Source organism: Thermobia domestica, chromosome 1 (assembly GCF_964235325.1).
Source record: "Thermobia domestica chromosome 1, izTheDome1.hap1.1, whole genome shotgun sequence".
Taxonomy (NCBI): domain Eukaryota; kingdom Metazoa; phylum Arthropoda; class Insecta; order Zygentoma; family Lepismatidae; genus Thermobia; species Thermobia domestica.
The window spans coordinates 314,874,159-314,899,833 of NC_137454.1; the positions used below are offsets into that span (position 1 = coordinate 314,874,159).

General features: G+C 35.8%; 1 protein-coding gene across 5 annotated transcripts in view; it reads left to right on the forward strand.

Annotated features, from left to right (window-relative positions):
• Nucleotides 1-25,675, forward strand: part of LOC145662490 (putative pyruvate dehydrogenase E1 component subunit alpha, mitochondrial) — a 138,653-nt gene that overhangs the window by 39,814 nt on the left and 73,164 nt on the right. For 4 of the 5 annotated variants that reach the window (XM_081728111.1, XM_081728140.1, XM_081728150.1 and 1 more), the window contains one exon: nt 3,726-3,899. The exons of the other annotated variant lie outside the window; for it this stretch is intronic. In XM_081728111.1, coding sequence (XP_081584237.1) covers nt 3,726-3,899 — 174 coding nt within the window. The remainder of the gene's footprint in view (nt 1-3,725; nt 3,900-25,675) is intronic. 5 annotated transcript variants of the gene reach the window in all.

Sequence of the window (25,675 nt, forward strand, 5' to 3'; positions counted from 1 at the left end):
AATCAATGTATTAATGTACTGTATGTGTATACAAAATACCATATGGAGCCTCGAGCAGTAACACGTATCTTTGTAATTAGTAATCCACTACTATTAACTCTGCATAGGTTGTATAAGGAGCTATATAATTCATGTAAATATATAGGCGGATGCAGGGGGAGGGCGAAAAGTCGTTCGCCCCTACCCAGCGCCACCATTAACAGTGTACTTTAGTAGTAATTTGTGGCAATTTCAGATCATCTAAGTAATTTTTCACTGCTAGCATCCCCAACCGCCCCCTAAGAATCCATCCGCCCCCCCTCCCCAGGAGTCCGTTCAGTGGCTCAGTGGTAGAACGTTCACCTCCGGTGCTTGGGGTCCCTGGTTCGATCCCAGCTCGCGCCGTGTGGACTTTGTGGAGGACAAACACCGTGCTCGTAGGTTTTCTCAGGGTTTTCCCGTTTCCTCCCACTTTCTTCATTTCATTTATTTCTCACAATCACCGTCTCCTTTAGCCTAACCGGCATAAGCGTGGGACGTAAAACTCAAGGATTTTATTTCATAACGAATTTTTGTTCAAATAACAAGTTTCATTTCTCTAACATTCCAGGATTCCAAGATATAAAAGTTTTCTCCCCGCCCCTTTTCTTCCCCTCTAAGACATACATCAAAAAACGCTTAAGTACATACCTAATTATTTCAAATGTAAAGCCCAAATACCAAATTCTATGCTCCTAACCTTCAGAGGTTCCCAGATATCGACATGTTATTATAATAATTACAATCCCCACCCTCTTTCCTTTCCATCTCTTTTCTTTTCCTTTTTATTAAAACGTCAAAAAACACTGAAACACATGTCAAATTATTTTCAATGAGAAATGCAAATACCAAATTTCAAGTCTCTAACCTTAAAGGATTAAACATATTAATACAATAATTGTAATCCCCACTTAATTTTCTTCTCGCCCTTTTTTTCCCTTCTGGGCCACATATCAAAAAAAACGTTGAAGTACGTATCTAATTTTTTTAAGTGAGAAGTCCAAATACCAAATTCCATGTTTCTAACCCTTTAAGTTTCCGAGATATAGGCATATTATTATACTAATTGCAATAATTGCAATTACCACCCGTTCTTTTACTTTCTACATCTTCCCTGCCCCTTCTAATGTAAATATCAAAAAGCACTTAAACAAGTATCAAATTATTTTCAATGAGAAACCCAAATACCAAATTTGAAGTATCTAACGTCAAGAATCATCAATATTTTCCACCCCATTTCCTCCCTTCCTCGTCGAATTTCCCAAAGTCCTTCCTTAGTGGTATCCTACGTCACAAATCCTATAAACTGTCCAAATTTCAAGTTTGTAGCTTAAGCGATTTCGCCTGTACGGTGATCTGTCAGTCACTCACTCAGTCACTCAGGACTTTGCCCTTTTTATATAGAGAGATTTAAGATTTTATGGGAAAGCCATGGATTTTGTCCTAAGGCCGCCAGTGTCTTAGAAATGTAATAGCTTTGCTATAAACTTTAAGCAATCAACTGACTGATCTGCGTCTATATCTATTATGTAAAATGCCGCTTATGATATTTATTTTGCTCGTATTAAAAAAAAATAGAAATGATGACGAAAATTCAGACATCCATGATTTTAGCGTAATGCTGCAGGAGTTCAGATCATTGAATTAATCATAAGAGCCGACTGTATAAGATAGACTACATTAAATTCCAATGTGGCACAAAGAAAATATGCAGCATTACTATGCAGTTTTTCAACGTTATAACTCATTCTGAAAATATTATCATAGGTCTCACAAACAATCGAACTCGATTAATATATAACAAAAGGCAGATCTATACAACTACTGACTTGAGATGAAAGTGGCATACTTGTAGTACGTACGTTTAAAGATATACTAAAGACTAAATGATGGGGAGTGCGCAACAGTGGTCTAACCCCGAAAAATGTGAATATGAGATTTTCATGTAATCTTTTGTCATTTAAATTGAATTGTCTTCCCACTGAGTTAGATAAAATTCACCTAGTAAATTTTATACATATGGATATTTTAGTTCTGGGTCTCAATCTAAGGCCTAAAATATTCAAAACAGGAGTCCGAATCTGAACTTCGAAATTTCGGGTGTGGATAAAGGAACCGAATATCCGGATCCGAATCCAATATTCGAAACTTCGGATCCGGATTCAAGATCCAAAACTTCGGATCCGGATCCAAGATTCGAAATTCCGGATCCGGATCCAAGATCCGAAATTCCGGATCCGGATCTAAGATCCGAAATTTCGGATCCGGATCCAAGATCCGGATCTTATAGGATCCGGATATCCGAGATCCGGATCCGTCTGGCCATCCCTAATGGTGACATTCCATTAGCGATGACTTGTAAATTTAGTTACAATTGTATGCGAGCCAGGAGTCAGCGGGGGGACCGACACATGTAAAAAATACCCCAAAATGACCGATATTACAGGTAGTATTAAATGTATAGTTTTCGCGGTCCCTGAGATCAATGGTGATACTCCCACAGGCATTGACTTCCAAATACAGCCCCCGTGCGAAGCATGGGTATATTCAACTAGTCCTAAATAAGAACACAGGAAACTCGTATGAGGTCCCTAAAATCTTTATACTTCCTGTACAACGGAGTAGAAAACATACAGTTCGTCAAAAACAACCTCAGTGCCGGAAGTAAAAATAATAATACAACTAATGACAACGGTAATGATTGAGAATTTGTTCAAAGACTTTAAAATAATAAAAGTTCCCCGAATATAATTAAAGTAGAATATTCGAAAATAATTATTTTTACCTTACTGCAAGTTTTATTTTAATCTCGAAAAATAAAGCAGTAATTTATGGTTTATTATTATTATTTATATTTTAATTTAGGGCCACGAAACTTTCCTCACAGCTTCTTAATACGACCCTGGTGGAAATTCTTACACTTGCTGACAACAAACATAAGGCAATAAACAGAGCCATCGCCTCTTCATGTTTTGAAAGTAGCTTTTAATGTAATATTTTTGCTAAGAAAAAAAATATTATCATGTATATTGTCAGATAGTGGAGGTGTCCAAAATGCACAAATAAATTCAATAACAATAGGGCTCGAATAACGTTGCTTCAATGCGTCAACTTCCAAGATAAGCATGTAGCAATTGTAGAGAGCAATAACAAATGTATACCTTGCGGGAAAATGCAGTCTTTACAATACTGAGGCCAGTAGCATTACAGCATATTGTAGACCATTTTTCCGTCAAGATTTCCAATAATTTCGTCATAAATAGGCAAATTATGCTATTTTCATTCCCTTAGAGGACATTTCTATCTATTTCTGGTAAAAAAAAAAAAAAGTAATCAAATTCTGGTTATTTCTTCCATAATGCACCGAGCGGAGACCTTAGTATTCATTAAAAACATGTTACTTTTTATAAACCATTAAAAAGCACGGTTCGATTTTTATCAGCTGTAACAAGGAAGATTCTTTTATTTATCTCTATGACTTATCTAAGACAAATTATCTTAAAAGGGCACAAAAATCACAAATTTGCCAATTTACGACGAAATTATCAGAAATCTTCACAGAAAAATGGTCCATGATGTACTGTAATGCTACTGAGGTCAAGTTAACAGGTGTGACTATAATAAATACGTAGCTTGTAAATATAAACTTTGAGATCTGTCTTATTCGTCATAGTATTTATCAATTTCATTTTGATATTGTTCCACAGCCATACAAGCTGTTTAAGTTGGACACTCCACCTCCCGCTAAAATAAGTGTTTCCAAGGAAGAATGTTCTGAAATACTTCGAAAGATGCATACGATACGAAGAATGGAAAATGCTGCTGCTGGTTTATACCGCGAAAAATTAGTCTATGGATTTTGTCACCTTTACTCTGGCCAAGTAAGTATTCCTTTGAAAATACACCCCCTACAGCAGTGTAATATAGGCTCTTTAAATTTTAACAATATACATTTAGTTAATCAAACTACAGCACCTGAACAAGAAGCAAATAATTAAACCCAATAATTGTGTGTGAATATTTATTTTCAGCGTGTGTAATTTCTTTGTAAGTATTTTGATGCATCAGTTACAGTTTAGAAATATTTAATAATCAAAAATAACTAAACCAACACCATGTCCAGTTTTATTAGGCTACTTGGTTATTATTTAGAAAAAAAATATTGCTTTCTGCAGGTTGTATAGATTCCACTACGTAAGTAGAAAGAATAAAAATATTATTAAAAATATTATTTCCGCTTTTGTCCTTCTTTGATTTTCTAAAAACGAACATCTTAAGATTAGTATGCAGTTTGAGCGATCGAAATGTCTTTTCTTTTCTCAATTACTGTTCATACGAATGAGGTGAATCTTTAACATACTCGACATAGAGTGCAGTATCCACCCACACTTTTTGCTCTAGTGACAGTGTTCCCATTCAATAACAGGAGATTTTTTTTTTTAAATGAGATTTTAGAGGGATTTTTAAAAATTTTAATATCCTTTAGGTATTTGAAATAATCTTTACACCATCGGAAAGCTTACTTCATTACCTTTCGAATAGGATATAATTTTCTTCTTTACACCAACTGCATGGTGTGCTATACGCAATTAACAGAAACTCAGCAGGTCTCATGGGCTGAAAAGATTTCCCCTCTTTATCTCAGCAACCATACTTCCTTACCGGACACCCTGTACAATACTGTCTAGAACAAGAATATATATAGCAACTTGTTATTAATCGTTAATATTAGGCAAAATAGAGTAAATGATGAGACATTTATTAGCTATATCGTACATAAAATGTTTGTGCTTATAACAAAGTGAATTTAGTTGACAAAATCAAAGTCAACTTTTTTCCACAGTAGGGAAACTTATTAGTTGATTTCCATTTCAAAATGGAGGAAAAGCCAATTAATTCCGTTAGTGTACTATAGATTCAATAGGCGTAGGCCTATCAGTGATCATTTTAATACTTGAGCTAACAACAAAATGCAACATAACATTAAACAAATATGGGTAACCCTCGAAAGCACCTCAATTTATTTATTTATTTATTGAACAAATTCCCAGATACAGCATAATTTTGCCATTTTACACAGGGGAATGTCAACAAGCAGGAAAAGAAAAGAAATATTTGAGATCACTGATTTTATGACGAGTGTCAGGTAGTTGAATATTTAGTGTTCGTATCAGTTTGTGCTTTGTCACCGCACGTGTGCGAGCGGTGGCTCAGTGGTAGAGCGTTCAACTCTGGTGCTAGGGGTCCCGGGTTCAAAACCTGCTCCCGCCAAGTGAACTTTGTGGTGGACAAACACCGTGTGCGTGGGTTTTCTCGGGGTTCTCCCGTTTCCTCTCACTTTCTTCATTCCACCATTTCATTCATTACTCATCATCACCGTCTCCTTTAGCCTACCCGGCATAATCGTGGGACGTAAAACTCAAAAATTTCATTTTTTTTTCGCACGTGTGCGAGGTACTCTGAAACGTACTATAGCCAAGAGGAAGTTGAAAACAGATTAGCCGGAGTCCGCATATGTGGGAGCACATATAACTTATTTTTACCTAATGTTCTCCCAAAATTGTTAGAACATGTACCCTTGAACATAAGATAGCAGATGTGATCCTAGCATAACAGTGCACCTGCACATTTTAACAGGAATATGCATACCTACCTGAATGAAACATTCCCAAATCGTTGGATTACAAGAGAAGGACCCGTGTTATGACCACCTCATTCACCTTACCTCACACCCCTTGATTTCTTTTCTTTTCTTTTGTTTTCTTTCTTTCTTTCTTTTTTTTTCTTTATTTTTCTTTTTTGGAGGAGGTATGAAACGCCTTTTCAGCCACGAATAACTTGTTCCTAGAGTTAATATAGCTGTGGCAATTATCTCCGAAGTTTCAGATGTGTTTGACCGCATGTGGAAAAATTTGCTTTGCCGATGTCATCTTTGCAATGCGGTCAATGGTGGATAATTTCAGACTGTGAACTATTATTCTTCTCAGCTGTCTCGTGTACACATAGGTCTACTGCATTGCACAAATACTGTAGAAGGTACCGCTGAGTATTTCACAGTTATCCTACTTTGAACGAAACAGAATAAGTCGGTAGTTTTAAACGTTTTTTGTATCAATGTGTAAGACGTGCAACAGCTTTTTCATTGCTTCTGTGCTCGAAATTATTATCTTCCTCTGAATTACGTATTACGAGGAGGAAATCTTTTAATGCAGCTTACTTTCGTTCAAATTGTATTCACATAATTTGTAAGAATCACTGCTGTCATATGAAGAATCCCTCGTACTTTCGTTCATCAAACATGATCTTTGCTGCCTGACTGTCTCATGCACACTCGTTATAAACCTAATATGGATCAAAGTAATTTTTCCATTTTCACACACACTCAACTTGGACAGGAAGCCCTTCATTTTTCTTCCATTTCCATTAACCTATAAGATATAACTGTGATGTGTTAAAGATTTCTTTTCAATTAAGTTCTTCTTACGAAGGTTTATTCTGTGTTGAGACAAAATAAATCAATCACACAATTATACCTCTCTTTCTTTCGAATTCTAAGTGTTGAAACCTTATACTTGTTCAGTTTCCTCATTCAGCTTTGATAAAATACAGGAAGGAATACTCCAGTTTCTTTGTGAGTCACCCTTGCACCGCCACTGCACTACATCCGATTGTACACTAATGGAATCTTCGAGTAAAAATAATGGAAATTCGTTTTGGTCCGATTTCGATCCGATATTTTGTTCTCGAGTATGGCTGTTTTACATTTTTCCGAAAATTTTCGGGTGGTCATAGCTCCGAGGCATTTCCACACCCAGGATCATCTATACTTTTTCGCTTTATCTCGGAATCAGAATCATCTCCAGACATTTACTACATTAATTAAGTTACATCATATTATATATAATATACGTATTCACATTTGTATGGGTGCCCTTTTGGTAGACTTGTTCACCGCCCTCGTTAGTACCCCAGCACGGGCCTGATATCGACAATGAGTGCACAAGTTATAATATTATTTGACCAGCATGCGTTTTATTGCTCTTTCAAATACCAGGTAGCTCGGAAAAATGTCCACCTCACTAGTTACATTATTATAATAGTTCGGTACTCTGTGAAAAAGAGACCTCTGTATAATTGTCAACCTAGGGCATGCAAGATGAAATAGGCAGGTACTCCGGGTTTTGCGAGAAAGGACACGTAAGGATAGTTGTTGAATTAGAGTTTCTGATCTTATGTTTCCATTAACTATCTTATGAAGAAACTTCAGGTCAGAGTTATTGCTGCGTACTCCGGGCGTCTGGATATTAAGATATCCCAAAATTTCCTCCTTAGGTAATATTCGAAATGAGGGAAAACGAAAACGTACTATTGCAATAAAGAAATTGAGAACAAACTCAAGTTTAAAGAGATGTGTAGGTGCGGCCATGCCCATATGGGAGAGCAGTATTCGATCTTGGGTGCTATTAGAGTTTTATAGAACGTTGCTAATGATGATACAGTGCGTAGTTCAGTGAATCGGTAAAGAAGCCCAAGCATACGCATTGATTTCTTAACTATTGAGGAGATATGGTCAGAGAACGAGAGTTTTGAATCAAAGATGATACCAAGATCATTATGACTAGCAGAATGTGTCATAGGCGAATCGTTAATATGGTATTTGGAGGGGACAGGAGACTATTTCAGAGTAATTCTAATACTGTCACATTTCTTACTGTTAAGTTTCAGTTGCCATATTTCACACCAGCCTACAAGATAATTTATAACTTTCTGTAGGGCAATCGTGTCATAGAAACATGATACTTCTCTATATAACTTACAATCTTCAGAAAAAGTAAAAGGCCACTAGGATTACCTGATAAGTGAGAGTAGAGGTCGTCCATATACAGGACAAGTAGCAGGGACCCTAGTACGCATCTTTGAGGCACCCCCGAGATCACAGGTTGGGGGTTAGAAGTCGCCCCTAAAAGAACAATTTTGTGTTTAGGGCCCTCCAGGCAACTGTTGATTAAAGGGAGAAATTCACCATGTATCGTGGCGGATATAAGTCTTTGACCAGGTAATGGCAACTGCTTTGAAACAAATGCAGAGTATCAGAATTAAATCTGCCATATCTGTAGTTTCGTGTGGAAAAGAAGCAAACTTGTGAACCAAAGGTTTAAGAACAACTCAAGTTATTAATATAACCTTTGCCGAAGATTATTCACTTATATCATCATAAAGGAAATACGAAAGACGTTTTGAATCGAAGAAATATAACATACAACTTTGCAAGTGGAGTCAAAGAAACCTAACGTAACCAGACTAAAGATGAATTGTTTGCCGCGTAGTGATGGCGGTTCAGTGGTCAAGGGCTTGACCAATAATCTGGAGGTTCTTGGTTCGAATCCACGTAGGGCAATTTCCTTTTACTTTAGGATTTTTGATGGCGATTGATCTGCGATGACATACGTTTTATTATATTCAGACATTTGAATACTCGGATGTTTCAATCCTTGAACTATGAAATCTTCAGGAGTAATAATAGTAATAATAATAAACTATCGTAGAAGATTAAAAGCTAGAAACTAATTATCGCTTAGGTCATACCATTACAAGCAGAAACGTGACATTTGGAAAGAATATTTCGGTTTTGTTTAACGTTGCCCACGAGAAGAGGAATTTCTCATCTCGTTTCTAAAACAAACAAAATAACCTGACAATTAACATTTTACATTCGAGACGGGACAAGATTAACTCAAATTATCGTCTCGGTTTGGAGATGAGAATCAAGACGAGACGAAAAATATCGTAAACATTTCTCGTCTTGTCTCGATTCTCGAAATAGTGTATGTCCATTGTTTAAATAACAATTGCTCTGTAGACTGAATCTTATAGGCTATTTTGTTACTTCGTATTTCAGAGTGCATTGAATTATGGTCTGTGTAGGTATTTTTGTAGCAAAGCTTTTATACCTACCTCTGCATATCCTAAAAATTAGTATATTATATGCCTTACTGTTGCGTGATATTCAGTTATTTTTATTACAGTTATTTTCAGTAAAACATACAGTAGAATACTTTCTACATGAAACTTTAGTGGAACGTTTTAGTTTAAAATTTGGGTAGTTGCAGAGGTGTATCTTGAAGATACGGAACCCCTTCCCCGAAACCTCTACTTTAAAGTAAGTTTTGCCAAATTTGAGGACAACTATAAAACTTTTAATACCATTATTATTATTATTATTATTATTATTATTATTATTATTATTATTATTATTATTATTATTATTATTATTATTATTACTGAAGTGTTGTGAAATAAGTGGATCAATCTGTTCCACCCAGCTCCTGCCTAGTAGGCATTGTGCTGGGCAAATACCGTGTATGTAGGTTTTCTCCGGGTTCCGCTTCCTCCCACTTTTTTTACTCCAAAATTTCTTTCATTCTTATCATCGGGTCTAGGTCAAAACCCCCACAGCCAAAACACCCACACTCAAGAAATGTCAAAACGCCCACACAAATGGTCATAACCCCCACACAAATGGACAAATCTCCCAAATACACGAACGGTCATAACTCCCACAGCCAAAACCCCCACACTCAAGAAATGTCAAAATGCCCACACGATCGGTCATAACCCCCACACAAATGGACAAATCTCCCAAATACACGAACGGTAATAACCCCCACAGCCAAAACCCCCACACTGGTAATCGGTCATAACTCCCACACAAATGGACAAAACAGCCAGACATAGCAACGGTCACAATCCCCACATAAATGGACAAAACCCCCACACAAATGGACAAAACTCCCACATGCAGAAATTGTCACAACTGCCACACAAATGGACAAATCCCCCACACTCTGAAATGATCGTGATTGCACGTCTTTGTTGCGGCTCTTTATGACGCCCACTTTAGTGTTTATGTCATTAGAAAACATTGCAAGAAGAATAGTTGCAACATCAGTTTAAGTGGAATAAAAAATGTTATTAAAAAGTACAAGGGCAAGACATGCAACCAGAATCATTTCAGAGTGTGGGAGATTTGTCCGATTCTGTGAGGGTTTTGTCCATTTGTGTGGCAGTTGTGACAATTTCTGCATGTGGGGGTTTTGTCCATTTGTGTGTGGGTTTTGTCCATTTATGTGGGGATTGTGACCGTTGCTATGTGTGGCTGTTTTGTCCATTTGTGTGGGAGTTATGACCGTTGGAGGTTATCACCGATTACCAGTGTGGGGGTTTTGGCTGTGGGTGTTATGACCGTTCGTGTATTTTGGAGATTTGTCCATTTGTGTGGGGGTTATGACCGTTTGTGTGGGTGTTTTGACATTTCTTGAGTGTGGGTGTTTTGGCTGTGGGGGTTTTGACCGGTTCCCTTATCATCGACGTCTTCTGTACCTTAGCCGGCATAACCATTACTTAAAAACAAATTTTCTTAGAACTCTTGTGAGTTCAGTAGCCCTACTTTCTACATGAAATTTGCCTGGAAACTTTCCGTTTAACATTTAGCTAGTTGTAGGGACGTATGCAGAGAATATATCCTGATGATCCTGACACTTCTGTCCAATGCCGACAATTTTGTAACTTTTTCCTAATGCTAGGAGCGATTTTATAGATTTTAATACAATCTGCCCTCATACGGAAATTATTTTCTATATTATTATTATTATTATTATTATTATTATTATTATTATTATTATTATTATTATTATTATTATTATTATTATTATTATTATTATTACTGAATATTTGAGACCTCAATATTACGCCCTATTAAAATGCAAATAAGCATATTGAAGTTAAGAAAAATGGAAAGAAATTTTTGGACCCCTCTATAATTATGAATTGCCTTAAAGCAGATACTTTGGAAGGAAAAGAAGGGGGAAAAGGTGTCAGCTCCTGGACAATACGACAATCGAACCTTCGGATGCCTTAACAGAAACTAAGTAGAATTTGTCTTCATGACGATACATAGTAATGCCCTTTCTTTGGGTAAAGATTTTAGATTATGTATGCGTTATATTGATATTTTAACAAAATATGCACACAAATATAAAAAGAATAGTTCCTATTTACAAATTTTGGTTGAACAGATATATGGAACGTATTGGAAATGACAAACGAAAATATTATTATTATTTCTAGTAAAAGCTGAAGAACTCAAAAACAATTCCACAATGAAACAATAACGTTTCAGACACATTTATAACTCATACTTTATGTATTTATGAATTCTTTGCTAAACACGTTAAGTTTTTAGAGAGTACGAATCGAGATTGTAGACTGTGACGTCATGTTGTTAGTCGTTCTCCTGTGAAGGAAGTAGTTTCAACTCTAACTTGTAAGAACAAGAGAAATTGACTATTTTTCATGTTAATATACGGCAGAAATATCAACATTGTTAAGGATAAAAATTTTCTTAATTTCCTCACAGGGAATCGATCCGCGGACTCCTAAGTTACGAAACGAATGCTCAAGCCACTGCCCTAAGACTGCTGTGTTAAATAAGAGTCAAGAAACACTCGTCTATGTAGCAAATCGACACGTTTAGGATTCAAATATTTTATTAACGATAAAACACTGATTTCGGTCATGATAGTTTACTATAGTGCAGAGAATTCAAATTTAAATTAAAAAAAGACTTATAAACACACAAGAACATGAAGGATAAAGTGGTCTTAAAGAGTAATTCGAATCCTTAACCTGGAGCCTCAAACCACTCTTTTTTCTGATTCACCAAAAATATCTCCGTAACTTATCTCTATTATATTCGGTTATTCTCGTTTTAGTTATTTCCAATAACCTTGAACAAGAGGGACACGAACACAGATACATCGAGGACATTTAATATTTCAAAGGCTCTCCCACCGTGAATCGAAACTGAGATTCCGCCTACTAAACTATCTGATGGGTGGAGTACCTGGTTCGTTCCCAAAGCAAGTAAGCTTGAGACGGACAACATCGTCCTCGAGGGTTTTCTGGGGACAGTCCCACTTTCTCAATCTACCAATTAGTACATCATAATTCACTTGGTTTAATCATAGTCTTCTTCAACCTAACAAGGATAATCGTCGGACATTAAACATAAAGATTACATTTTCAAGATTACATTTAATCCGAACCGAAAAACAGTAATATTTTCTATTGCTCATTAACATGTTTTTACAAAAAATATATAAAGAGAAAACATAGGGAATCGTTATTCCATTCAAAAGTGAAAGAGCAGACTGATAATACCTGAACCTAAAACTAAAACATTACATATCGTTTGGAAATTCTCCAAAATATATACGGATATTCTGAAAAGTGGCAATATAGTGACAGATTTCAAACAAAACTTAACCAAATTTCGGTTCGTTCTCTGAAAGAAATGGACACAATCTGTTTCAAGCTTAAACTGAACACAAACCAGTTAACCGAGTCGTGAGTCCGTGAAAACTTGACCCACGACCCACTGACCCCTGACCCACCGTGACCTGCGACCGGCTAACTCACCACCCCACCGTGACCCACTCTGACCCACGACCCACCTTGTCCCACCGCCCACCATAACATATTTTCATCAACTTTAACACATGATCCACGGCCTCTTCTCAACCGACTAAAGAGTTTACACTCATAATAATACCAGGTTGTGAAATTATAACTAATCGGAGTTTGAATTTCTACGGCCAATCGCTCAAGGACCACTTTGTTACAATAACGATGGATCTAACGTTTACGATGTAAAATGGTAAAGTGTTTGTCATGGGTAAAATTACGATGAATTTCAATTAAATTACCATGTTCTAATTATTTCCTTGTTGACGATACTTTTCAGGGAAAAACGGGTGAAATTTATAAAGTCCGAAATCAAGGTAAGTAAGTTCGTTCCCAAGGGAAGTAAGTTTGAGATGTTCAATATCGTGCTCGTGGGTTTTCTGGGGATACCCTCGTAAATGTGTGAAACGTGTCCCATAGTTTTGGAGCTATGGACCTTTTAAATATATATATATATATATATATATATATATATATATATATATATATATATATATATATATATATATATATATATATATATATATATATATATATAGGGTGTTAATGGACTATATCGACAAATTGTAAGAGGTGATTTCTCTTACATTAAAGTAAGAAAAAAAGTTCATATAAACCTATGGGCGAAAAGTCCATATTGTCAGAGCTAGGGTTGTTCAAAATCGCGAAAAAGCTAAATTTCAACAGGCCATATTTCGAATTCCAGAAACTGTTGATGGTGGTCCTTATCAGCGTGAAGGAAGTTACGCATACACAATCCAAAAATGCATATTACATCAATTTTCAAAGGGGGGACAGAGTATTCCGTGCAAGGTATAATTCTCAAATATCCTCTCAATAGAGTTTTCAGATGTGATTTCATGGAGAGTCCAAAGTAGAGAGGAGGTAAGCCTTGACACCAATCGACATCCAATGTTTCGGAATGAAGTCGGAAGCGTTGAGAACCTGCAGCTCCATGTTTTTTTTGTTCGGAATAGCGTATTTCGTCATGATATATTTCACGTTTTCTTCACTTATAAGCTTGAAGGAAAAAATCGCAGCATTCTTTTTTCCGACTACAAGAGACCGTGCTGTTGACGATTCTTAACACTTCCGACTTCGCGCCAAAGGTTTCCGTGTTACGGCTGCCAAGACATATCGTTTGCCTACTTTGGACCAATCATAAAATCAGAGCATATCTGAAAATTGGTTGATGGCATGTCTGGGAATTTCACCCTGCAGGAAATATTCATCACACCCATTGACCATTAATGAAATATGCATTTTTGGATTGTGTAGGTATGACTTCCTTTACGCTGATAAGAATCGCCACTCCACGATTTCTCGAATTCGAAATAGGGCCTCTTAAATTTTTTTCGCGATTCAAACAGTGATAGCTCTGAAACTATGCAATTTTCCCACAGGTCAACAGAAACTTTTTGACTTATTTTGACGTGAGGAATCACCTCTTACAGTTTCACGGTCTAGTTCATTAACACCTTATATATATGGGCAAAAAGAGCGGACTATAGGGTTTTATCTCCAAGTTTGAACTACATAATGGGTGTTGATTTCACGAGACCATAGTAACATCAACTACAATCTAAGTACTAGACGTGTTCCACCATAGTTGGAGTGGGTCGGTGGATCAAGTGGGTTGAGTTTTCTGAGTGGGTCGTGGGTTAACAGCATGTGATCCACTGCGACCAACCACCCACCGTGACCCGCCTCGATCAACCACCTACCATGATCCACTGCGACACACCACCCACCATGTTCTACTGTGACCCACCGACCAACTCTGCTCACTTCATTGTAGACAGCATCTTCTGAACAGCATATCTTTCTTCACCCTCGACTCTAGCCATAAAAACTAAAACTAAAACACGTTTCTGATTGGTTGCAGCTTGCGATTGTGCAAACCTTCTGGTGTATGTATTGTGTATTATAGTAGCAATTGAGGTTGAGGTTAATTTTATATCATGGCAGTCAAGATGGAACAAAATGAGCCCCGTGGGGCTTCTAACGCATTTCTACTACTACTACTACTACTACTCTTACTACTACTACTACTACTACTACTACTACTACTACTACTACTACTACTACTACTACTACTACTTATACAGTGGGATCGTATAGCAAAATTACACATGTAAGGTAAGTAAATAATTTTTTGAGTATTTTTATATAAAAATAACAAAATTTTCTTGGCCCGGGTTTGAACCCACACCAAAAGCAATTATAATTACTAGCTCATTGCGCTAGTATGCTCACCCACGAAGACCACCAGTAGCAGTCATTTGATTTCTACTATATTTATAGTACGGGGCGAGAAACTGATAACTCCAACTAACCAGAACCGCGTATTTAGCTCCTATGAGTAGAGTCGAGCGTGATTTTAAAATATGCGTCTGAACACTGGTGAATTTGTCTACGTTTTACTTTCAAGGCCTCCATTTCTCTTTCTCATTTGTTTCTGTTTACTTACCTGAGTATCTCTAAGTGAAAAAATGAAACTTGAGGCATTTTGGATATTGATATTTGTAATTGTAATAATAGCAATAGGATTTATACTACTACTTGGCTTTTCAGACACACAGCCTGTAAGTTTTAAGAGGAGATAACCACTGGAAAAATACATTTTTGAATCACTGCAATATATAAATTATATAAAACATTAAATGTAACTATGTGTGCCTAATCATCACGGCCAAATGGCAGTCAAATAAAGTGAAGTTTGGTATAAAGTTAGGCCTTAATCCAAACTGGGGTGTTACCATATTGCTTGCATTATAATAATTTCCTAAGGGATATTGGGGATTTGAATTTTTGTGAACACAATTGAGTATCTCACAAGCCGTTCAACTTAAGGAGCTGAAATTCAGTATACTAACTCTTTATTGAAAATGAACAAAACGTTTTCTAGAATTTTTAAGGTTCTCCTTTATGGGGAGGGGCGGCACTTTCTATATATGGTAAATTGATAGCGGGTTAGTTTGTAATAATAATCATAAACGATCGATATTACTCGTAGTTGAGAAAGAAACAATACAGTGCCTCGTATCATATATCCATATATGTATATCATGCGCTTTCTACTATAATAATTGCTGAAGCTTGTTTATTATATGGAGCGCTTAGAGCACAAGACAATCAACCCGTAAAGTTGTGAGAAAAATAGACATAAAATTTATAATGTAAGCTTCCGTACGTTGGTCTACTTACCTTCATTTGGATCTTTAAAAATTTCATCCGTTATCGACTGAAAAGTATCGTTGTAATTCAACAAAGAAATAATTAGACAATGATAAATTAAATTATGGAATTTTACCAATGACAAACACTTTACCATTTTATATCGTAAACGTCAGATCCATCTTTATTGTAATAGAGCGGTCCTTGAGCGATTGACCGTAGAAATTCAAACTCCGATTAGTTAAAATTTCACAACCTGGTTTTATTATAAGTGTAAACTCTTTAGTCGGTACAGAAGAGGCTGTGCATCATATGTCAGAGTTGATGACGATGTGTTTTTGTGGGTCACTGGTTCATGGTGGGTGGTGGGTCGGAGTGGTTAATGGTGGGTGGTGGGTGAGAGTGGATCACGATCGGTGATGGGTCGTGGGGCAAATTTTCATTGACTCACGACTCGGTTAACTGGTTTGGGTTCGGTTTAAGCTTGAAACAGAATGTGTCCGTTTATTTCAGAAAACGAACCGAAATTTGGTTAAGTTTTGTTTGAAATCTGTCACTATATTGCCACTTTTCAGAATATCCGTATATATTTTGAAAAGCTTCAAACAATATGTAATGGTTTGGATTTAGGTTAATGTATTATGAGTCTGCTCTTTCACTTTTGAATGGAATTACGATTCCCCATATTTTCTCTCTATATATATTTTTTGTGAAAACACGTTAATGACCAAAAAATATAACTATTTTTCGGTTCGGATTGCTTTGGATTAACAGCTTGAAAATGTAATCTTTACGTTTAGTGCCCGACAATTATGCCTGCTAGGTTGAGCAAGACTATGATTAAACCAGGTAAATTATGATGTACAAATTGGTGGAAAGAGAAAGTGGGACTGTCCCCAGAAAACCCTCGAGGACGATGTTGTCCGTCTCAAGCTTACTTGCTTTGGGAACGAACCAGGTACTCCACCCATCAGATACTTTAGTAGACGGGATCTCAGTTTTGATTCCCGGTGGGAGAGCCTTTGAAATATTAAATGTCCTCGATGTATCTGTGTTGGTGTCCCTCTTGTTTAGGGTTACTGAGAATAACTAAAACGAGAATAACCGAATATAATAGAGATAAATTACGGAGATACTTTCGGTGTATCAGAAAAAAGAGTGGTTTGAGGCTCCAGGTTAAAGATTCGAATAACTCTTTAAGACCACTTTATCCTTCATGTTCTTGCTTGTTTGTAAGTCTTTTTTAATTTAAATTTGAATTCTCTGCACTATAGTAAACTATCATGACCGAAATCAGTGTTTTATCGTTAATAAAATATTTGAATCCTAAACGTGTCGATTTGCTAAATAGGCGAGTGTTTCTTGACTCTTATTTAACACAGCAGTCTTAGGGCAGTGGCTTGAGCATTCGTTTCGTATCTTAGGAATCCACGGAACGATTCCCTGTGAGGAAATTCAGAAAAATTTTATCCTTAACAATGTTGATATTTCTGCCGTATATTAACATGAAAAATAGTCAATTTCTCTTGTTCTTACAAGTTAGAGTTGAAACTACTTCCTTCACAGGAGAACGACTAACAACATGAGTCACAGTCTACAATCTCGATTCATACTCTCTAAAAACTTAACGTGTTTAGCAAACAATTCATGAATACATAAAGTATGAGTCATAAATGTGTCTGAAAGGTTATTGTTTCATTGTGGAATTGTTTCTAAGTTCTTCCGCTTTTACTAGAAATAATAATAATATTTTTGATTGCCATTTCCAACACGTTCCATATATCTGTTCAACCAAATTTGTAAATAGGAACTATTCTTTTTATATTTGTGTGCATATTTTGTTATAATATCAATATAACGCATACATAATCTAAAGTCTTTTACCCAAAGAAAGGGCGTTACTATGTATCGTGATGAAGACAAATTCTACTTAGTTTCTGTTAAGGCATCCGAAGGTTCGATTGTCGTATTGTCCAGGAGCTGACACCTTTTCCTCCCTCAGAATTCAATGAACTCTGAAATACAAAGTAACAAAATAGCCTATAAGTTTCAGTCTACAGAGCGATTGTTACTTAAAGAACATGCACTATTTCGAGAATCGAGACAAGACGAGAAATGTTTACGATATTTTTCGTCTCGTCTCGATTCTCATCTCCAAACCGAGACGATAATTTGAGTTAGTCTTGTCCCGTCTCGAATGTAAAATGTTAATTGTCATGTTTTTTGTTTGTTTTAAAAACGAGATGAGAAATTCCTCTTCTCGTGTGCAACGTTAAACAAAACCAAAATATTCTTTCCAAATGTCACGTTTCTGCTTGTAATGGTATGACCTAATACGAGATAGTAATAATTAATATTAGTTTTGTTATTATTACTATTATTGTTCCTGAAGATTTGATAGTTCAAGTATTGAAACGTCCGAGTATTCAAATATCTGAATATAATAAAACGTATGTCATCGCCGATCAATCGCCATCAAAAATCCTAAAGTAAAAGAAAATTGACCAACGTGGATTCGAACCAAGATCCTCCAGATTATTGGTCAAGCGCCTTGACCACTGAACCGCGATCATCACGCGGTAAACGATTCGTCGTTAGTCTGGTTACGTTAGGTTTCTTTGACTACACTTGCAAAGTTGTATGTTATATTTCTTCGATTCAAAACGTCTTTCGTATTTCTTTTATTATGATATAAGTGAATAATCTTCGGCAAAATTTATATTAATAACTTGGGTTGTTGTTAAGTCTTTGGTTCACGAAACTACAGATATGGCAGATTTAATTCTCATACTCTGCATTTGTTTCTAAGCAATCGCCATTACCTGGTCAAAGACTTTTGTCCGCCACGATTCATTAAACCTATTGGAAAGATTCTTGAGAGGAAGAATGTGACTGACAGAATCAAAGAGATCAAAATAGATCACACCTAGTTGAGTATTATTATTCATCAATTTAAGTGCACAGGAAAGAAGAGTACTTTAAGTTTGTGAGACTTGATCTTTTCGGTAGAAAGCCGTGCTGAGAAGTGTAAATGTAAGGCGACGTGAATTTTAGTAACCTGTCTTTGATTTTTTTTCGCAGATAATAGATGTTACAGGACGAAGAGATATTGGCATATAGGATGATACTTGATCTTTAAGTCCTGATTGATATATTGGCTTCACATGAGCTAGTTTCCAGCTGGCGGGATAATATCCTTCTCTGAAGCATCTATTGAATAGGATGGATAGAGGAACTGAAATGGCTGTAGCAATTTTGTTAAGATAGAGAGAACCAATGTTGTCGGGCCATAAGATCTATGTGGAGAAAGGGACTTCAAGAGAACCAAAACCTTACCAGGGGTGGTAGAGAGGTCTGATAGGTTGTTAGTACAGTTTGGTTGTAGGGGAAAGGGCGGTAAATGCTTTACAGAAGTAGTTATTTAAAAAGTCGGGTCTTTGACCATCACTAGCTTCGTCGGGAGATTTCGATCGAGATTCAATTACAGACCAAAATAGTTTATGGTTGCTAACAGTAAAATCGCCAATTGAGTCCACGTGTTCAAAATACTTACGTCGCTGTAGTTTCTTGGTAATGCTTCTAATTTTAGTGAATTGTTTGTATGTGTAGTCACTCGGATGTGAGTAGTAATGGGGTCACTTCAGGAAACTTTTTGGCCCCTGGGTCCCTGCCTCAGGACCCATGGTCCCTGGCCGGGGTCAATGACCTAGGGGTACATAGGACCACCCCCTCTAAATTTTGGCAGGGGTACCTTGGCCCACCCCTAAATTTTGGCAGGGGTACATAGGACCACCCCCCTTAAATTTTGGAAATTGCCAAATCTAAAAATTTGGTATAGTAGCCTAGGACCATAGTATGTACCTCTATTAGTATTGGGTGTCTATGTCGTTCCCTTTCATGAGTAAAAAATTGCCAAAAATTCAAATTTCGGAGGTTTTTGACCTAATTTATCCCCTTTGATGAGGTGTTATTACCCTATATAGTTATATGGGCGTATACAGGGGTCCATTACCTTTCATAAGACATGGGTATATTAATGCACCCCTTTAAATTTTTGGGAGGGGTACCTTGGCCCACCCCTTCAATTTTGGAAATTGCCCAATTTCAACATTGGGTATTATAGTATAGGACCCTAATATGTACTATGATAAATTTGGGTGGTCCACCTCATTCCCTTTTAGGGGTACATAGGACCACCCCCCTTAAATTTTGGAAATTGCCAAATCTAAAAATTTGGTGTGGTAGCCTAGGACCATAGTATGTACCTCTATCAGTATTGGGTGTCTATGTCGTTTCCTTTCATGGGTAAAAAATTGCCAAAAATTTAAATTTCGGGGTTTTTTGACCTAATTTATCCCCTTTGATGAGGTATTATTACCCTATATAGTTATATGGACGTATACAGGGGTCCATTACTTTTCATAACATATGGGTATATTAATGCACCCCTTGAAAAATTTGGGAGGAGTACCTTGGCCCACCCCTTAAATTTTGGAAATTGACCAATTTAAACATTGGATATTATAGTACAGGACCCTAATATGTATCATGATAAATTTGGGCGGTCCACCTCGTTTCCTTCCAGGGGCACAAAATTGCCAAAATATAAACGTAAGCAATACGTTATACCACGTGTTTGATTTTTGGTCGATTTTATCCCCTTTGATGAGATGTTATTACCTTATATGGTTATATGGTCATGCATAGGGGTCCATTCCCTTTCATAAGATATCGGTATATTTGTACACTTCTTTAAAAATTTGGGAGGGGTACTTTGGCCCACCCCTTAAATTTTGGAAATTGCCCAATTTAAACATTTGGTATTATAGTACCGGACCTTAACATGTATTATGATAAATTTGGGTGTTCCACCTCGTTCCCTTTTAGGGGTACAAAATTGTCAAAATATAAACGTAAGCAATACGTTGTACCACGTGTTTGGTCTTTTGGCCCAATTTATCCTCTTGGATGAGGTTCTATTACCTTATATGGTTATATGGTTATGTATAGGGGTCTATTCCTATCATAAGACATAGGTACATTTGTGCACTCCTTTAAAAATTTGGGAGGGGTACTTTGGCCCACCCCTTAAATTTTGGAAATTGCCCAATTTAAACATTTGGTATTATAGTACCGGACCTTAACATGTATTATTATGATAAATTTGGGTGTTCCACCTCGTTCCCTTTTAGGGGTACAAAATTGTCAAAATATAAACGTAAGCTATACGTTGTACCACGTGTTTGGTCTTTTGGCCCAATTTATCCTCTTGGATGAGGTTCTATTACCTTATATGGTTATATGGTTATGTATAGGGGTCTATTCCCTATCATAAGACATAGGTACATTTGTGCACCCTGGAGGGGTACTTTGGCCCACCCCTTAAATTTTGGAAATTGCTCATTTTATATATTTGGTATTATAGTACCGGACCTTAACATGTATTATTATGATAAATTTGGGTGTTCCACCTCGTTCCCTTTTAGGGGTACGAAATTGCCAAATTTTAGTACAACCACGTGTTTGGTCTTTTGGCCCAATTTATCCTCTTGGATGAGGTCCTATTACCTTATATGGTTATATGGTCATGTATAGGGGTCCATTACCTATCATAAGACATAGGTACATTTGTGCACTCTTTAAATTTTTTTGGGAGGGGTACTTTGGCCCACCCCTTAAATTTTGGAAATTGCTCATTTTATATATTTGGTATTATAGTACTGGACCCTAACATGTATTATGATAAATTTGGGTAGTTCACCTTGTTCTCTTTCATGCGTAAAAAAAATTGCCAAATTTTACTACAACCACGTGTTTGGTATTTTGGTTCACCCCTTGAATGAGGTCCTATTACCTTATATGATTATATGGTTATGTATATTGGTCCATTCCCTATTATAAGACATGGGTATATTGATGCACCCTTTAAAAAATTTGGGAGGGGTATCTTGACTCATCCACTCAGTTTTAGAAATTGATTAATATAAGCATTTGGTATCTTCGTACAGGTCTTCAATATGTACCACTATAAATTTGGATGTTCCACATCGTTCCCTTTCATGGGTAAAGAACTACCAAAAATCAAATTTCGGATGTTATTGACCCCTATTTAATACGTTATATGGTTTATTACCTCTATATGTTTATGTTCTCTTTTAAATTTGGGAATTATCAAATAACAAAATTCGGTAAACGTTTTCTAGGACCCATTGGTATTCCTCTTATGGCCAAATATTCAAAATTTAAAGGTTATTGACCGGCTTTATTATTGAATAAGTACAGGATTTATTACTTTTTCATAAGACACAGGTGTATTTGTGTACCAATCTTAAATTTTGGGAGGGGTACATTTCTTATTGTCATATCAATAATTGGTAATTGTTCTTTGGGTAAATCATTGTGAAATATGAGTATGATCACGTGATCAGTTATTGACCTATGATGGGATTAGGAGTCCAGGACATTGGTACATTTAAACTTTGTAGGATAATTTGAGAATGCGTCATTGGTATTGATTATTCCCCGCCAAATATAAACGTAAGCAATACGATGTACCACGTGATTGACCTTGATGAGGTAGTGTACAGGGATACATAGCTATCCTTATTGAATCTTATGACTCATAGTCTTAAGGGAATACATGCTACAACACTGGCAAAGTTATTGTTAATGCAATTTCATTGGTTGATCACTATCTTTCGTGCAATCTGATTGGTTGATCACTATCTTTCGTGCAATCTGATTGGTTGCTGATTTTCAAATCTTTGCTGTATTCAGTTTTAAGTTTTGTTTAACATTTAAAAATCTTGGTTTCGTTCAACATTTTGCACTCACTGATAAATATGATCAAAACCGTTTATTTGTTAATCGAATAGTTAAAAAACCGGATAAAGTTTGACGGTTAACCGTGAAACGTAAAATTTTTTAGTTTGAAAATTTTTTGTTTGAAAGTTTTTGTTTGAAAACTCTTGTTTCAAATTTGTTTGAATTTTTTGTTTCAGAATTTTGTTTGAAATTTGTTTCAAAATTTTTTGTTTGAAAATTTTTTTGTTTGAAATTTTTTTGTTGCAAAATTTTGTTTGAAAATTTTTTGTTCGAAATTTTTTGTTTTGAAATTTTTCGTTTCCAAATTTTTTTGTTTAAATTCTTTTTGTTTCGAAAGTTTTGTTTGAAGTTTTTTGTTTGAAACTTTGGTTTGACATTTTTAAAAGTTTGTGCACTCGTTAGTAAAGAACCGGAACTGTTAGAACTAAAACCTCTGGCAACATTGTGGTGCAATAGTACACGTCAGAACATGGTGCAATAGTACACGTCAGAACACGATAATGCAACGTCATCAGTTTTGCATCATATATAAGTATCGTTGGAGTTAGTATTCATAATAACGTCATCATGGCTACTTGTCTGCAGTTTCTAAACACACGTGATGTGATGAAATCATTTACCAAGATTACTGATTTACAACAGAATGTACCTCATAGAATCTTAGCTAGCCAAATGATACCTACAAAGTTTGGATTAAGAATCGTAGTGAAGCTTGAAAATGATAAGAATATAATTTTACCAGCAAGATATTTTCCCATGGATGCATCAAAACAAGAAGAACTGCTGCGTTTCTTAAATACTGGATCTGTATCTTTACGTTACAAAGGATTCTTGGGTCGAAGTCATCAATTTGAATTTAGTACATAGCCGGATTCGTCAGCAATTGTGATAAAATCATGAATTCAAACGTCAGCACGTCAGACATAGTTGTATGAATTTGGTTGGTCAGCATGACGTCAGCAACTGTGATGAAACCATGAATTCAAACGTCAGCACATTCCTTCCTATGACGTCAGCCGTAGTTCTATAAATTAACCAATACACTGTCATCCCACGAAATCATTTGAGCAAGTGCTTTTCAGGAGGAAAGATGTGTACTTCTAACGATAAAGAGTTCATCTTCGCAAGCTATTATCCAATAAATATATTTCAAACAAAACATGTGATGATTGGTATCAGTGCTAGAACATTTGAACCAGTGATTCGATTGGGCAAAGCAGAACAATTTGGTGTACAACTGACCTGTGAAGAATGGCAAATATTATGTTCACGAATCGACCAAATGAACGATTATTTTCATGATGAGCTAAATGTGACCATAGTCAAATCATTAGGCTCAAATCATGAAGTGGTGATGCGTACAGTCCTCGAAGAGAAGATGGTGCTGTTACGTAAAAAGAGTACATTCCATGTCCATCGCAACATGGTGTATCTAACACAAACGGAATGGAACAAATTCATCAGCGTATTTCAGTGTGTGAAACATGCAGTGGAAGTGTGTAACAAAACAAGTATATTCCTGAAAAAGTACTATTTTGAAAAATGTGTTATGCATATTGTACAACATGTATCTAGATATTGTGATGGTTGTCAACATCGTTCGTGGGTGCATACCTGTATTGATAAACAGTTTATTTGTGATCAAATGGACATTGAGTTTCCACCAATTGATATCGCAATAGACCTTAAAAGACTTCAATTGGAATTAAAATTATATGCTAAAGACAAACTAGTGCAAGAAGTTCAAAATACATTGTATCGACAATATCCAGAACCACTATCTGGTATGGATGTATGTGGAGTGTAATAAAATGATCCATTTCAATGAATTGTGTTTTTTTTTCATTTCAAGTACAACCCTATGTTCTGACGTGTACTATTGCACCACAATGTTGCCAGAGGTTTTAGTTCTAACAGTTCCGGTTCTTTACTAATGAGTGCACAAACTTTTAAAAATGTCAAACCAAAGTTTCAAACGAAAAATTTCAAACAAAACTTTCGAAACAAAAAAAATTTAAACAAAAAAATTTGGAAACGAAAAATTTCGAAACAAATTTTCAAAGAAAAAAATTCAAACCAAATTTTCTTCTAAGCATTTCCGGTTCTTCACTAATGAGTGCATAAACTTAAAAATTTGAAACAAAAATTTCGAAACAAAAATGTTCAAACAAAAAATTTTAAACAGAAAAAAATTCGAACATTTTTTAAACTAAAATTTCAAACAAATATTTTTTTAGTTTTGAAACAAAAAAAATTTCAAACAAAATTTTGAAACAAAAAATTTCAAAACAAAAAATTTTTAAACAAAAAAAATTGAAACAAAAATTTCAAACAAAAATTTTTTAAACAAAACTAGAAACAAAATTTTCAAACTAAAAATTTCAAACGAAAAAATTTCAAACCAAAGTTTCAAACAAAAAATTTCGAAACAAAAAATTTTCAAACAACAAAACTTAAAACTGAATACAGCAAAGATTTGAAAATCAGCAACCAATCAGATTGCACGAAAGATAGTGATCAACCAATCAGATTGCACGAAAGATAGTGATCAACCAATGAAATTGCATTAACAATAACTTTGCCAGTGTTGTAGCATGTATTCCCTTAAGACTATGAGTCATAAGATTCAATAAGGATAGCTATGTATCCCTGTACACTACCTCATCAAGGTCAATCACGTGGTACATCGTATTGCTTACGTTTATATTTGGCGGGGAATAATCAATACCAATGACGCATTCTCAAATTATCCTACAAAGTTTAAATGTACCAATGTCCTGGACTCCTAATCCCATCATAGGTCAATAACTGATCACGTGATCATACTCATATTTCACAATGATTTACCCAAAGAACAATTACCAATTATTGATATGACAATAAGAAATGTACCCCTCCCAAAATTTAAGATTGGTACACAAATACACCTGTGTCTTATGAAAAAGTAATAAATCCTGTACTTATTCAATAATAAAGCCGGTCAATAACCTTTAAATTTTGAATATTTGGCCATAAGAGGAATACCAATGGGTCCTAGAAAACGTTTACCGAATTTTGTTATTTGATAATTCCCAAATTTAAAAGAGAACATAAACATATAGAGGTAATAAACCATATAACGTATTAAATAGGG